At 42.6% G+C, this 14,566-nt stretch overlaps 1 protein-coding gene across 2 annotated transcripts in view; it reads left to right on the forward strand.

Moving 5' to 3' along the window:
* Nucleotides 1-14,566, forward strand: part of atpaf1 (ATP synthase mitochondrial F1 complex assembly factor 1) — a 39,635-nt gene that overhangs the window by 3,895 nt on the left and 21,174 nt on the right. For both annotated transcript variants that reach the window (XM_070886715.1, XM_070886714.1), the window contains exons 2-4: nt 2,205-2,313; nt 11,008-11,064; nt 12,965-13,027. In XM_070886715.1, the coding sequence (XP_070742816.1) occupies nt 2,205-2,313; nt 11,008-11,064; nt 12,965-13,027 (229 nt within the window). The remainder of the gene's footprint in view (nt 1-2,204; nt 2,314-11,007; nt 11,065-12,964; nt 13,028-14,566) is intronic.

Consider the following 14,566-nt stretch of genomic DNA (forward strand, 5'->3'; position numbering starts at 1 on the left):
TGCGCAGCTTCCGGTAGTTATCAGGAGTCACTCCTGACAACTAATCCTAGACTGTGTCGCTAAGAGTTGTTATCAGCCCTGGAACCACTGGTGGTTGAGTCACAGCTATCTGCCCAGCCAGAGACTTTTCTGTGCATAAGAAAGCATGCAGATGTGATGCAAGCCAGTTGCTAGAATCATATAATGGTAACAGCACAGAAGGAGGCCATTCGGCCTGTCGAGTCCGTGCCAGCTCTCTGCAAGAGCACTTCAGCTAGTCAAACTCCCCCGCCCTTTCCCCGTAGCCCTGCAAATTGTTTTCTTTCAGGTACTTATTCAACTCTCTTTTGAAAGATAAGATTGAATCTGCCTCCACCACCCTGTCAGGTACTGCATGCCAGATCCTAACCACTCACTGCTTTATCTTGTGTCGCCTTTGGTTCTTTTGCCAATCACCTTAAATCTGTGTCCTCTGGTTCTCGACCCTTCTGCCAATGGAAACAGTTTCTCTCTTATCTACTTTTTCCAGACCCCTCAGGATTTTGAACACCTCTATCAAATCTCCTCTCAATCTTGTCTTTTCTAAGGAGAACAACCCCAGCTTCTCCAGTCTATCCACGTAACTGAAGTCCCTCATCTCTGTAATCATTCTCGTAAATCTTTTCTGCACCCTTTCTGCATCCTTCCTAAAGTGTAGTGCCGAGAATTGGACACAATACTCCAGTTGAGGCAGAACCAGTGTTTTACACAGGAATCATAATTTCCACGGTTTTGTACTCTATACCTCTATTCATGAAGCCCAGGATCCTGTAAGCTTTTTTAACTGCTTTCTCAACTTGCCCTGCCACCTTCAATGATTTGTGCCCATATACCCCTAGGTCTCTCTGTTCAACCCCCTTTAGGATTATACCTTTAGTTCATACTTCTCTCCACCAATCACTTCACACTTTTCTGTGTAAAATTTCATCTGCCATGTGTCCGCTCATTCCACCAGCCTGTCTATGTCCTCTTGAAGTCCATCACTATTCTCCTCACTGTTCACTATACTTCCAAGTTTTATGTCATCTGCAAATGTTGAAATTGTGCCCTGTATACCCACACCCACAGTAATTAATATATATCAAGAACTGCGGTTTCAAAACTAAAAGTGTCAATCTTCATTGTAAATGTCTTTGCATTTGCGCCTAGAATCTGCACCAATGTAAAAGTACTGACACTATCCCAACACAACTTGCATTCATATAGTGCCCAGTCCCTCATTATATGCCTGGATTTTGTGGTCAGTGGTGAAGTGACGGAGCTCGCAGCTGATCTTGAAGAAAGCTGCCCACAAAGATTTAGTGGGCTCTATGGCGTTGATTTCCTCTATTACAGCAGCACTTTCCACCTGGAGCCATCTGTAGGGGATCTATGGCATCCAGGAACAGTTAAATCATCAAGAGGCTAAGCAGCCAATCAGACTGAAGAATTCTCACAGCAAACCAGGAAGTAAAAAGCACTGATTATCATTATTCTTTTAATCATTTTACAGAAAGCAAAATAAAGATTGGGACTTACGATGGGATTAAGGTAGAAGATGAAATATTATAAACAAACATTAAAAAGAAATTGTTATTATTTTAAAAATCTATAGACTTTTTATGGAATGGAGGAAATGACAGACCACACTTACAAAATTAATTTTACAGGGCCAGAGAGCAGTACTTATGATTCAATACACGTTAAAAACTCAGTTCCACTTCATTTAACAAGCCTTAACTTTTTGAATGGTTTTTAAAGCAACAATAGTATGAAATAAGTTGCCGTTCACGTCAAATCACTATTTCTGTGTTGATTGCATCTGTGACGACTGTAACAAAGCACCCTGTAGGGCATCACAGCAACTTCCAGATTTCTACATTTAACTGCAAATGTGCGGACACCAGAAGTTGCTGTCAGATTGATACTGTGATGGGGAGCGCTGGCAGTTATGCCGCCATTATAACCGCAAATTCTGGGCCATTATGTTGTAATCGGTGTCTCATTTTTCAAGTTTGGATGGGTTATTACATAGAGCTACATTGAATCTACAACAGAAAAACAGGTAATTTGGCCAAACTGGTCGATACTGGTGTTTCCACATGTCTCTCCTCCCATTCTAATGGCCTCTACCCACCCCATATCCCTCTGTTCTCTTTCATGTATGCATTAAGCCTCCCCTAACTGCAAATATTTTTGTATTCTAGGACAAAACCGGATCTGTATGAGGTTCGTATGGCAAACAAAGAAGAGGTTAAGAGGCACTCATTCGGACATTCAAAACAGGGCGAGTTTATCAAACTCATGGAAGAGAAGGCAAGAATCTGTATAATTTTCTTTATTAAAATACGTTGTGCCTGAATTGTATTAAAAATAAACTCTCCTTGTCAATACCCCATATAAATTCAATCATTTATTACAATGCGTTCTTGCATCCTTTTTTTGTTAGGGTGTGAGTTCCATCTAGTTCTGTTTTTGTTTCTTTTGAACATTTATTGTAATGTGGATGCTACTGGGGGAACTGCCTGATTTGAATTACTGAGTGTGACAGCGCAAGGGAGCTCCATAAGCTGTACATCACTTGGATGGTAATCACCAAAGTATTAACTATCATGCTATACAAGTGCCTTGTCTTTTTAAGGGCTATCTGAAACTGGACATGGTGGTGGGATTGGGGGGGGGGCTTTTCCCATTCCAGCGCTGTAACTTCAGCAGAAACCCTCTTTATATGTGTAAAAGCAATGGCAGAGCAGGGGAAGCCCCGAGAAAATTCAGTGATTATGTTCTAAAATGTCAATTGTTTTAGAGTTAGAAGCCGAATTACTTTTAAAAGCAAAAGTAATTAAATCAATAAGCCTTAGATTTCTATATATCATTTTCTATTGAAGATTTGTTACATATTTAACGTTGAGGTCTTTCAAATATAATAACTTTTGTGACTGCAGTTAAGTAAGTGAAGCATTTTTAATGGCAACTTTTTGTCATATTGTTAAGCTACTGTTGTAGTTTTATTGGCTTACAAGAACTAGGAGCAGGAGCAAGCCATACGGCCCTTTGAGTCTGCTCCACCATTCAATAAGATCTTCGACCTCAACTCCACATTCCCGCCTAATCCCCATATCTCTTGATCCCCCTAGAATCCAAAAATCTGTCTCTCTCAGCCTTGAATATGCTCAGAGACTCGGTGTCCACAGCCCTTTCGGGTAGTGAATTCCAAAGATTCACAATCCTCTGAGTGAAGAAATTCCTCCTTATCTCAGTCTTAAATAGCTGACCCCTTATCCTGAGGCTATGCCCCCTAGTTCTAGACTCTCCTGCCGAGGGAAACAACCTCCTAGCATCTACCCTGTCAATCCCCCTCAGAATGTTTCAAAGAGATTACCTCTCATTCTTCTAAACTCCAAAGAGTATAGGCTCAATCTACTCAATCTCTCCTCATAGGACAACCCTCATATCCCAGGGATCAATCGAGTGATTTTTCATGCCGCCGCCTTTAAGGAATGTATGTCTTTTCTCAGCTAAGGAGACCAAAGCTGTGCACAGTACTCCAGGTGTGGTCATACCAAAGCCCTTTACAGTTGTAGTAAGACTTCCTTACTCTTATACTCCATCACCCTTGCAATAAAGGCCAACATGCCATTTGCCTTCCTAATTGCTTGCTGTACCTGCATACTAGCTTTTTGTGTTTTCTGTACGAGGACATCTACATCTCTCTCACCATTCAAAAATATTCTGTTTTTCTATTCTTCCTACCAAAGTGAATAATCTCACATTTGCCCATATTATCCTCCATCTGCCACCTTATTGCCCATTCACTTAACCTGTTTATATCCCTTTGCAAGCTATTTATGTCCTCCTCACATCTTACTTTTCCACCTTGCTTTGTATCATCAGCAAACTTGGATGCATTTCACTCTGTCTCTTCATCTAAGTCATTAATATAGATTGTAAATAGCTGAGGCCCCTGATCCTTGCGGCACCCCACTGGTTAAGCCTGCCAACCTGAAAATGAGCCGTTTATCCCTGCTCTGTTATGTGTCCGTTAACTAATCCTCTATACATGTTAATATACCCCAATCCCATGGGCTCAATTTTCGCCACCATTCTGCGCCGTTTGTTTGGCGCCTGCTGTTTTTTTTCGAGCAAACTAAAATCTCCAAGTTTTGCCAAACGTTCTGCGCTATCATAAACTAGTTACACTGATTTTTTTTACTTCCTGATTTTTTGACGTCACTAGGGGAGACGAGTACCAGCCGCGCCATTTCTGGCCATTTAAGCGAGTTTGGCCAACTACGATTTTTTTCAAAAACGGCGCAGTGCACTGTTCTGAAAAACCTTACCTAACTTAAGAAAATTAGCGCAGAAGATCGAGTTCCACGGCCCGGATAGCAGCGGCAGTGGGGGGTCTTGCGGCCTGGGATAGGAGCAGCACCGGGGGCGGGAGGCCATTCGGCCAAGGATAGGGGCAGCACCGGGGGCGGGGTCCATTCGGCCCAGGATAGGAGCAGCACTGGGGGCGGGGCAGGGCGGGGGGGCGGTGCCTTCGGCCCGGGATAGGAGCAGCACGGGAGGGGGGCCATTCGGCCCGGAATAGGAGTGGCACCTCCTAATGTGAAGACACTTGGGGCAGTTTGCTACAGAAAGGTGCTTGTACAAGTTACTGTTATTATTTATACAATGAGCTGCCCAGAGGCAGTCAAGGACGATGGAAAGCAGTTCCTTCAAATGAAACATATGGCTCAATTGAAACAACTAACAGCAGTTATGTCTGTTTATTCTTGCTGTAACGGAATGGCACCGGGGGCAGGGGGGCCAGCGGCCCAGGATAGGACGGCACTGGTGCTCTACAATTGCTTATGTCTTGTGTATGTTTCACTTTCCAGCCTCAGCCCTCGTTACCCTGGCGACCTCAGCTTTTAGCTTTTTGGTGCAGACCTTAAGCTCCACCCACAGAGCTTAAGGACTATGTGCACCACGCCAAATTCAGAATTTATTACGGCAAAACTTGCAACTTTTTTTAGCGCAGTAGACCACTAAAAAATCGGACGCACCTCTATAACTGCACCAAAAATTGGCAATGTGGAAAATTGGCCCCTACGAGTCTTTATGGTTGGGAAAATGTTGGAGTCCATTATTAAAGAAGCAGTAGCAGGACATTTGGAAAAGCAAAATTCGGTCAGGCAGAGTCAGCATGGATTTATGAAGGGGAAGTCATGTTTGACAAATTTGCTGGAGTTCTTTGAGGATGTAAGGGTGGATAAAAGGGAACCAGTGGATGTGGTGTATTTGGACTTCCAGAAGGCATTTGACAAAGTGCCACATAAAAGGTTACTGCACAAGATAAAAGTTCACGGGGGTAATAGATTAACATGGATAGAGGATTGGCTAACTAACAGAAAACAGAGTCAGGATAAATGGTTCATTCACTGGTTGGCAACCAGTAACTAGTGGGGTGCCGCAGGGATCAGTGCTGGGACCCCAACTATTTACAATCTATATTAACGACTTGGAAGAGGGGACTGAGTGTAACGTAGCCAAGTTTGCTGACGATACAAAGATGGGAGGAAAAGCAATGTGTGAGGAGGACACACAAAATCTGCAAAAGGATATAGACAGGCTAAGTGAGTGGGCAAATATTTGGCAGATGGAGTATCATGCTGGAAAGTGTGAGGTCATGCACTTTGGCAGAAAAAAATCAAAGAGCAAGTTATTATTTAAATGGAGAAAGATTGCAAAGTGCCATAGTACAGCAGGACCTGGGGGTACTTGTGCATGAAACACAAAAGGATTGTATGCAGGTACAGCAAGTGATCAGGAAGGCCAATGGAATCTTGGCCTTTATTGCAAAGGGGATGGAGTATAAAAGCAGGGAAGTCTTGCTACAGGTATTGGTGAGGCCACACCTGGAATACTGTGTGCAGTTTTGGTTTCCATATTTATGAAAGGATATACTTGCAGTTCAGAGAAGGTTCATTAGGTTGATTCCGGAGATGAGGGGGTTGACTTATGAGGAAAAGTTGAGTAGGTTGGGCCTCTACTCATTGGAATTCAGAAGAATGAGAGGAGATCGTATCGAAATGTATAAGATTATGAGGGGGCTTGACAAGGTGGATGCAGAGAGGATGTTTCCACTGATGGGGGAGACTAGAACTAGAGGGCAAAATTTTAGAATAAGGAGCCGCCCATTTAAAACAGAGATGATTTCTTCTCTGAGGGTTGGAAATCTGTGGAATTCGCTGCCTCAGAGAGCTGTGGAAGCTGGGACATTGAATACATTTAAGACAGAAATAGAGTTTCTTAAACGATAAGGGGATAAGGGTTTATGGGGAGTGGGCGGGGAAGTGGAGCTGAGTCCATGATCAGATCAGCCATAATCTTATTGAATGGCGGAGCAGGCTCGAGGGGCCGTATGGCCTACTCCTGTTCCTATTTCTTATGTTCTTATGTTCTTTATCTTGTATAGCAACCTTTTATGTGGCACCTTATCGAATGCCTTTTGGAAATCCAAATATACTACATCCATTGTTTCCCCTATATCTACCCTACTAGTTACATTCTCAAAGAACTCTAATAAATTTGTTAAACACAATTTCCCTTTCATAAAACCAGGTTGACTCTGCCTAATCAGGCTATGATTTTCTAAATGCCCTGTTACCACTTCCTTAATAAATTATTGGATGCAGCTATTTGTATTAACTGAAATGCAGCCATTTCTCTGATTGGCTCTCCAGACCTATTGCTGATTGGTCCCCTTGGAAGATAAGCCACACCCTGAAGTTTCTCTGGAATGTGTAACTGGAACTGCCCGGCCCAAGTTCTGGGTGAATTTCCAATTTGTAATTCGATGCATTTTGACTTCAGAAGCCACAAAGAATGGATCTCCCCAAAAGCCACCAAGTTCTAGCCGAAGTCCCTTACCCCAGCGCAAGTGCATCCCTCCGCCATTTGAAGACCCTTACCCCAGCAATCCTGCCGCCAGCTGAAGACCTTACCCAAGCGCAAGATCTTATAACCCCCCCCCCCGCCATAGATGGGGCATTGTGTGCGGATTGTTAATATGTTTATTGGGTATGAAGTGAATAGTGACAGTGTCGTGACTTTTGGATTTCATCCACCCCAACGATATCCCTTGTAACACACACACCGAGCTTGCATGCACCAGGGGGTTGGAAGAACGTGATCAGTCTTCTCCGAGTTCTCTCTCTCCCCTCCGATCCTCCCCCCCCCCCCCCCCTCACCTGTGTCTCTCTCTTCCGCTCCCTCCCTCTCTCCCCCACCAGGCTCTCTCTCCCCCCAAGCTCTTTCTCACCCCCCTCAAGCTCTTTCTCACCCCCCTCCAAGCTCTCTTCCCCCCCCCCCCCCCCCCAAGCGCTCTCTCCTCAATTCTAGCTCTCCCCGGCGTTGCGGTAGACTCATACCCAGCTCGGGGCTCAGGAGTCTCAGAGCCTGCTCAGGGAGGCTCGGAGCCCGTGGCCCGCTCGGGGCTTGGGGAGGCCCATGGCCCGCTCAGGGAGGCTCGGGGCTCGGAGCCCACTCGGGGCTCGGAGCGGCTAGGAGCCCATGGCCCGCTCAGCGCTATGGGAGGCTCGGCCTCAGGGCTGCTGCTGAATGGATCAGAGGCAATGTGGTGTTGGACGCATGCGCAGAAAAGGGTTAGTGAGAATTGCACTGACGGGGGAGTGGGGGGGGTGGTGTGCGGACCCGGTGATATTCAGCCTAACTCGCTTCTGCGCATGAGTCAGGACAAGCATGTGCAGAAGGGAGACTTAGTACAAATAATTACTGTGTAAATTATTACAGGCATCAGTCCATTGAAGAATGAAAATTGTTTCTGTGCGATTTCTGGGAACTGCCAGTATTGAGACAGGACCAGTCGTGATTATTAATGTGAAATCAATTGGAAACATGCTCTATGCTGCACTGTTTCACTATGGCCCGGAATTTGTAGTCAGCGGCGAAGGACAACGCTTGCTGACAGCTGTCCAGAGTTTTTGCGGGCTTTTACGCAGAGACTTGCTGTCATTGGATATCTGGTTCAGTGCAGCACCCTCTAGAGGAGATTTGAGGCATCTGTGAGTAGGTCAAGCAACAGCATGTCTCTTCAACCAATCAGATTACAGAATCCTCAACTGAAACACAAAGAGTCTAAACCAGGAAGTAAAAAGAAAAGAAAGGCTACATTTATAAAGCACCTTTCACAACCATCAGATATCCCAAAGCGCTTTACAGCCAATGAAGTAATTTTTTCTTGAAGTGTAGTTACTGTTGTAATGTAGGAAACGTGGTAGTCAATTTGCGCACAGCAAGCTCCCACAAACAGCAATGTGATAGTGTTGATTGAGAGATAAATATTGGCTAGGACACCGGGGATAACTCCCCCGCTCTTCTTTGATATAGTGCCATAGGATTTTTTATGTCCAACTGAGAGAGCAGATGGGACCTTGGTTTAACGTCTCATCCGAAGAAGGCATCTGACAATGCAGCAATGCAGTGTCAGCCTAGATTTTTGTGCTTAAGTCGAGGATACTACCAACTGAGTAAATTAAAGAGAGGGAAAGAAAGATGGGTTTAAGAGAGATAAAAAGACAGACAGAAAAAGTAAACTCCAACACTAGTTAAATTCTGAAGGAATGAGACTCCACACTTGTAAAATAACATTTTCAGTGTCACAGAGGTTTGGCAGTAATTATCAGTGTTAAAAATTTACTTACACCTTGAATGCACAGGCACTAACATTATCTGGCATGTTTAGTGGGTAAGTACCACAACTTCACGCCCTTACCTGGATTTCAATGCCAAGTCTATCGACGAGGTTCCAGTGTAGCACAGCTTATGGAGGAGTTGGGCAAATCGGACTGCAACTTCTGGATTTCTGCATTTAATTGCGCATGTGCGGACTCCGGAAATTGCTGTCTGAGTTATTCCATAATAACAGTGAGCACTGTTAGCCTACTGTTATTCTCAATGCAAAATCCGGGCCTATTATTTTTGCTCTCTTAGGAAATCTTCTAATTGAGGCCCTCTAGTGGCAATCACTCCAGCTTTACAAACTACCTTGTAACAATAGTACTTCTATTTGGATTCAAAATATAAATTTTAGACTGTGTTTTTAGTTATTATGACTATTTGTAAATGTAATGCTCAGCTTTTCATAAACCCTCGACCAGGTTAACTTGCCAGACCAGGGCAGAGAGAGACAAAACCTTTTTGGTGCACTGAACGTGGAGAGTCCATCTCCAGTTCACAACCATTTTGCTTTACCCGTTATCTCACAGCAGCACCTATTCATTCATAAGTTTCTCAAATGCAATGCAGACTTCATACATGAACATTAATTTTTGAATAATTTGTGTTTAAATGTATGAACATTTTATGAAAAAATTATTTTGAAATAATTTGTGTTGTGTTCATTGAAGTTATATTCCTTTTAACATAGAAACATAGAAACATAGAAAATAGGAACAGTAGTAGGCCATTCGGCCCTTTGAATCTGCACCACCATTCAATATGATCATGGCTGATCCTCTATCGCAACACCATATTCCCGCTTTTTCCCCATACCCCTTGATGCCTTTTGTTTCTAGAAATCTATCTATCTCTCTCTTAAATATATTCAGTGACTTGGCCTCCACAGCCTTCTATGGTATTCCACAGGTTCACCACCCTCTGAGTGAAAACATTTTTCCTCATCTCGGTCCTAAATTTCCTATCCTGTATTCTGAGACTGTGACCCCTTGTTCTAGACTTCCCAGCCAGGGGAAACATCCTCCCCGCATCCAGTCTATCCAACCGAGTCAGAATTTTATACGTTTCAATGAGATCCCCTCTCATTCTTCTAAACTCTAGTGAATACAGGCCTAGTCGACCCAATCTCTCCTCATACAACAGTCCTGCCATCCCAGGAATCAGTCTAGTGAATCTTCGCTGCACTCCCTCTCTGGCAAGTATATCCTTTCTTAGGTAAGGAGACCAAAACTGCACACAATACTCCAGGTGCAGTTTCACCAAGGCCCTGTATAACTGTAGTAAGACATCCTTGCTCCTGTACTCAAATCCTCTTGCAATGAAGGCCAACATACTATTTGCCTTCCTAACTGCTTGCTGCACCTGCATGTTTCTTTCAATGACTAGTGTACAAGGACATCCAGATCCCTCTGTACATCGACACTTCCCAAGCCATCACCATTTAAATAATACTTTGTCCTTATGTTTTTCCTACCAAAGTGGATAACTTCACATTTATCCACATTATACTGCATCTGCCATATGTTTGCCCACTCACTCAACCTATCTAAATCGCCTTGTAGCGTCTTTGCATCCTCCTCACAACTCACAATCCCACCTAATTTTGTGTCATCTGCAAACTTGGAACTATTACATTTGGTTCCCTCTGGGGCCCAAGCACTGATCCCTGTGGTACCCCACTAGTCACTGCCCGCCACCCCGAAAAAGACCCGTTTATTCCTACACTGTTTCCTGTCAGTTAACCAATGTTCAATCTATGCCAATACATTACCTCCAATCCCATGTGCTTTAATTTTTCACACTAACCACTTATGTGGGACTTTATCAAAGGCCTTCTGAAAATCCAAATATACTACACCCACTGGTTCTCCCTTATCTATTCTATCAGTTACATCCTCAAAAAAACTCCAGTAGGTTTGTCAAACATGATTTTCCTTTCATAAATCCATGTTGACTTTGTTTAATCCCGTTGAAATTATCTAAGTGTGGTGTTATCACATCCTTTATAATAGACTCCAGCATTTTCCCTGTTACTGATGTCAGCCTAACTTAAGTGGAAGGTGTGATTAAATAGAAATTGTGAAATTAAACCAATAATCAGTCTCACAGAAGGTTAATTTAATTAAATACCAGATGCCTGGATTTGAACAGCAAAATGTCATTGAGTGCATTTGGGATCATTGTAAAATGCTCAAAGACTTGACTGGCCAGAACATGATTGCATCTGAATTATTTTGTTATATGCTAATTTATGTTTTTTCATAGTCAGAAAAACTCGGCGAAAGAGCATCTGGAAAGAAAATTGGTTTCAATAAGGATAAGGTAAGAGGTGATTTCCCCGAAACTCTGTTCCATATAGAATTACAGATAACTGGCAGTTAATAATGAGGCTGCAGTTTAATACAGAAGTTCACATATTGCTGTCATGCTTGATGAGCTTGCTTGAACTATGAGATTAAATTGCAGCCTTTGTCATTTTTTTGATAATTTGCCTCAATACAGTGAAAACTATGACAGTTAAAATTAGCACTGTGAGAAACCAGAAACTGTTTTGATCTCATTATTGCAGAATAATGCAAGTGGTTCTTGGGCGGTTAGATTAAGGAGATCATTTTGCAGTTGTAAATCTGAATTGGATTACTGTTGAATCAATATCAATGCTGTGATTGTCTATCTCAGAGTGTTAAGCACCTGGTATGCTTGCCAACAATATGGGGTTTCAAATTTTCCTCACTCCATGATGAATAGAAATGAACTGCCTTCCAGAAGACCGAAAAAATTCTCACAGCTCTAGTGCACTTCCTAACAGCTGTTTATAGACCGGCAGATATTTTCTCTTAGTTCACCTTGCCCTATCATAGAATCATAGAAAAATTAAGACACAGTAGGAAGCCATTCGGCCCATCGTATCCATGCCAGTCGAAAAAGAGTTATCCAGCCTAATCCCACCTTCCAGCACTAGGTCCATAGCCCTATAGGTCACGGCTCTTTAAGTGCACATCCAAGTACTCTTTAACTGTGATGAGGGTTTCTGCCTCTACCACCCTTTCAGGCAGTGAGTTCCAGACTCCCACCTGTCTTAGGTGAATTTTTTTCCCCTCAACTCCTCTCTAATCTTTCTACCAACTACTTAACATCTATGCCCCCTGGTTATTGACCTCTCTGCTAAGGGAAATAGGTCCTTCCTATCTACTCTAACTAGGCCCCATAATTTTATACACCTCAATTAAATCTCCCCTCCACCTCCTCTGTTCCAAAGAAAACAACCCCAGCCTATCCAATCTTTCCTCATAGCTAAAATTTTCCCATCTTAGCAGCATCCTTGTAAATTTCCTCTGTGCCCTTTCTAGTGCAATCACATCCTTCCTGTAATGTGGTGACCAGAACTGTATGCAGTACTCAAGCTGTGTCCTAACTAGTGTTGTATACAGTTCCAGCATAAATTCCCTGCTCTTATATTATGTGCCCCAGCTAATAAAGGAAAGCATTGTTTATGCCTTTTTAACTACCTTATCGACCTGTCCTGCTACATTTAAGGATTTGTGGTCATACACTCCAAGGTCCCTCTGTTCCTCCACACCTCTCAGTATCCTCCCATTTATTGTGTATTCCCTTGCCTTGTTGCACCTCCCCAAATGCATTACCTCACACTTCTCCAGATTGAATTCCATTTTCCACTTTTGTGCCCACCTGACCAGTCCATGGATATCTTCCTGCAATATACAGCTTTCCTCCTCACTGTCAACCACACGGCCAATTTTTGTATCATCTGCAAACTTCTGTATCATGTCCCCTACATTTAAGTCTAAATCATTGATATATACCACAAAAAGCAAGGAGCCGAGTACTGAGGCCTGTGGAACCCCACTGGTAACAGCCTTCCAGTCACAAAAACACCAGGGAATCAATCAGAGAATGGTGTACAGCTCAGAGAGGAAAGATACAGAAGATTAAAAAACAGCTTGAACTACTGTTAGCGAATCTGCTTTCTGTTGCATTGGGATTCTCCATTTCTTTCTTGATGCTTCAGCCAAGTTCTCCTTCAGTTTGCCAGATGATCTGTTCCATAAACTGTTGACCCTCAGTGCAAAGTACTTGCTCCTGATTACTATGTGCAGATATAAATCAACATGTCCAACTTTAATAGCCCTCATATATTTCCTTTGCTGAGTTGATTTGTCTCTGAGTTTTGTTCAATCTTTTTGATCTAATCTTGTTTTAGACGCTTCATTCAATTCTCAATCTGGATATGATGAAAGAAAAAACTCCAGATGAAATAGGACAGGTGAGCATTTAAAGTAAGAAATCCGATTTTAAAAAGAAAGCTCCAATCACTTTATCAAAGCCATTCACTAACGAGCTCCATTTTTCTTATTTTGATGGCACAGATTGACCATTATTAACCCAACCCCCAGTTCGTTAGATATATTCAAAAGGGAGTTAGATGTGGCCCTTACAGCTAAAGGGATCAAGGGTATGGAGAGAAGGCAGGAATGGGATACTGAAGTTGCATGATCAGCCATGATCATATTGAATGGTGGTGCAGGCTCGAAGGGCCGATTGGCCTACTCCTGCACCTATTTTCTATAGAAGGAAATAGACTTTAAAAGCATTAAGAAGAATGTGCCCAGCATTTATAACTTCCAGGCATGTTTACTAGACTGAAATGAATAGTCTAACATGTATGTGTTATTGTGTGTGGTTTGGTGGGAGCAAGGGATAACCCTGTATAATTTTGCTCCACTGCTAATAAATCAAGCTGCTTACTTACAAATAGCAACTTATTTGATATTGCTTTCAGCTTGCAACAGCAAATTGCTTGAAGCAAAGAATTATTTTTCATTCCAAATATTTGTGCATTTTCAGGCTACCTTTACACTACAACTCTAGTATAGGTGCGAAGCAGTTTCACTTTGCTGCAGCACTGAAGTTGGAGTGTAAATATTGCTCTGAATCTGAGGTGACGTAGAATGAAAGGGTAGTGGAAATGTGGAGCTCTCCCCAAAGGCTGGATGTTGGGTCAATTAAAATTTTCAAGACCGAGATCAATAGATTTTTGTAACATAAGGGTGTGGAGTGAAGCTGGGTAAGTGAGGTTGAGATGCAGATCAGCCATGGTCTAATTAGATGGTGGAACAGGCTTGAGGGGCTGAATGGTCTACTCCTGTTCATATGATTCCCTGAAGGAGGCAGTCTCTTTCCACTTCAATGACTGTATTAACACTACAAATTCCTGGAGTTGGTGTGTAGTAAGATGAACACTCCGATTGCAGTGCAACCTTGCATTTGAGGTGGACAAAGATTATAGCTAACCTTCAGCAGTATTTTCTTGGAGGGATTCCTGAGTGTCTATTAAATTAACAATAGTGGTAGAATTTTGTACATCAATAATACAATACCAGGAATCAGTGAGTGTAGATAAACGGATTAGGATGCAAGAGCAGTTCCGTTACTCATTTGAAATTAAGGCCATATCGAATTCTACATAATCAGTCATCATATTGCAATGAACTCAAAAACTTATCTACATCCATTTCAACATGAAAAGAGTCCAGGTGTTTCTTTCTCTTGTGTTTATGTGATTTTGACCTTGCGTGATAGGCAATTACAGTCCTGTAGTTATATGCAAATTCTGGCTAGTCAACTTTGATCCAACAGTAACGACAATAACTTACATTTATATAGCGCCTTTAAGGTAGTTAATATCACAGGGTGATTCATAGGAACAATATCATCAACTTTTGACACTGAGCCACACAAGGAGATATTAGGACAGATGATCAAAAGCCTGGTCAAAGAGTTAGGGTTTACAGATGAAAGAATT

The sequence above is a fragment of the Pristiophorus japonicus genome, chromosome 8 (assembly GCF_044704955.1).
Source record: "Pristiophorus japonicus isolate sPriJap1 chromosome 8, sPriJap1.hap1, whole genome shotgun sequence".
NCBI lineage: Eukaryota > Metazoa > Chordata > Chondrichthyes > Pristiophoridae > Pristiophorus > Pristiophorus japonicus.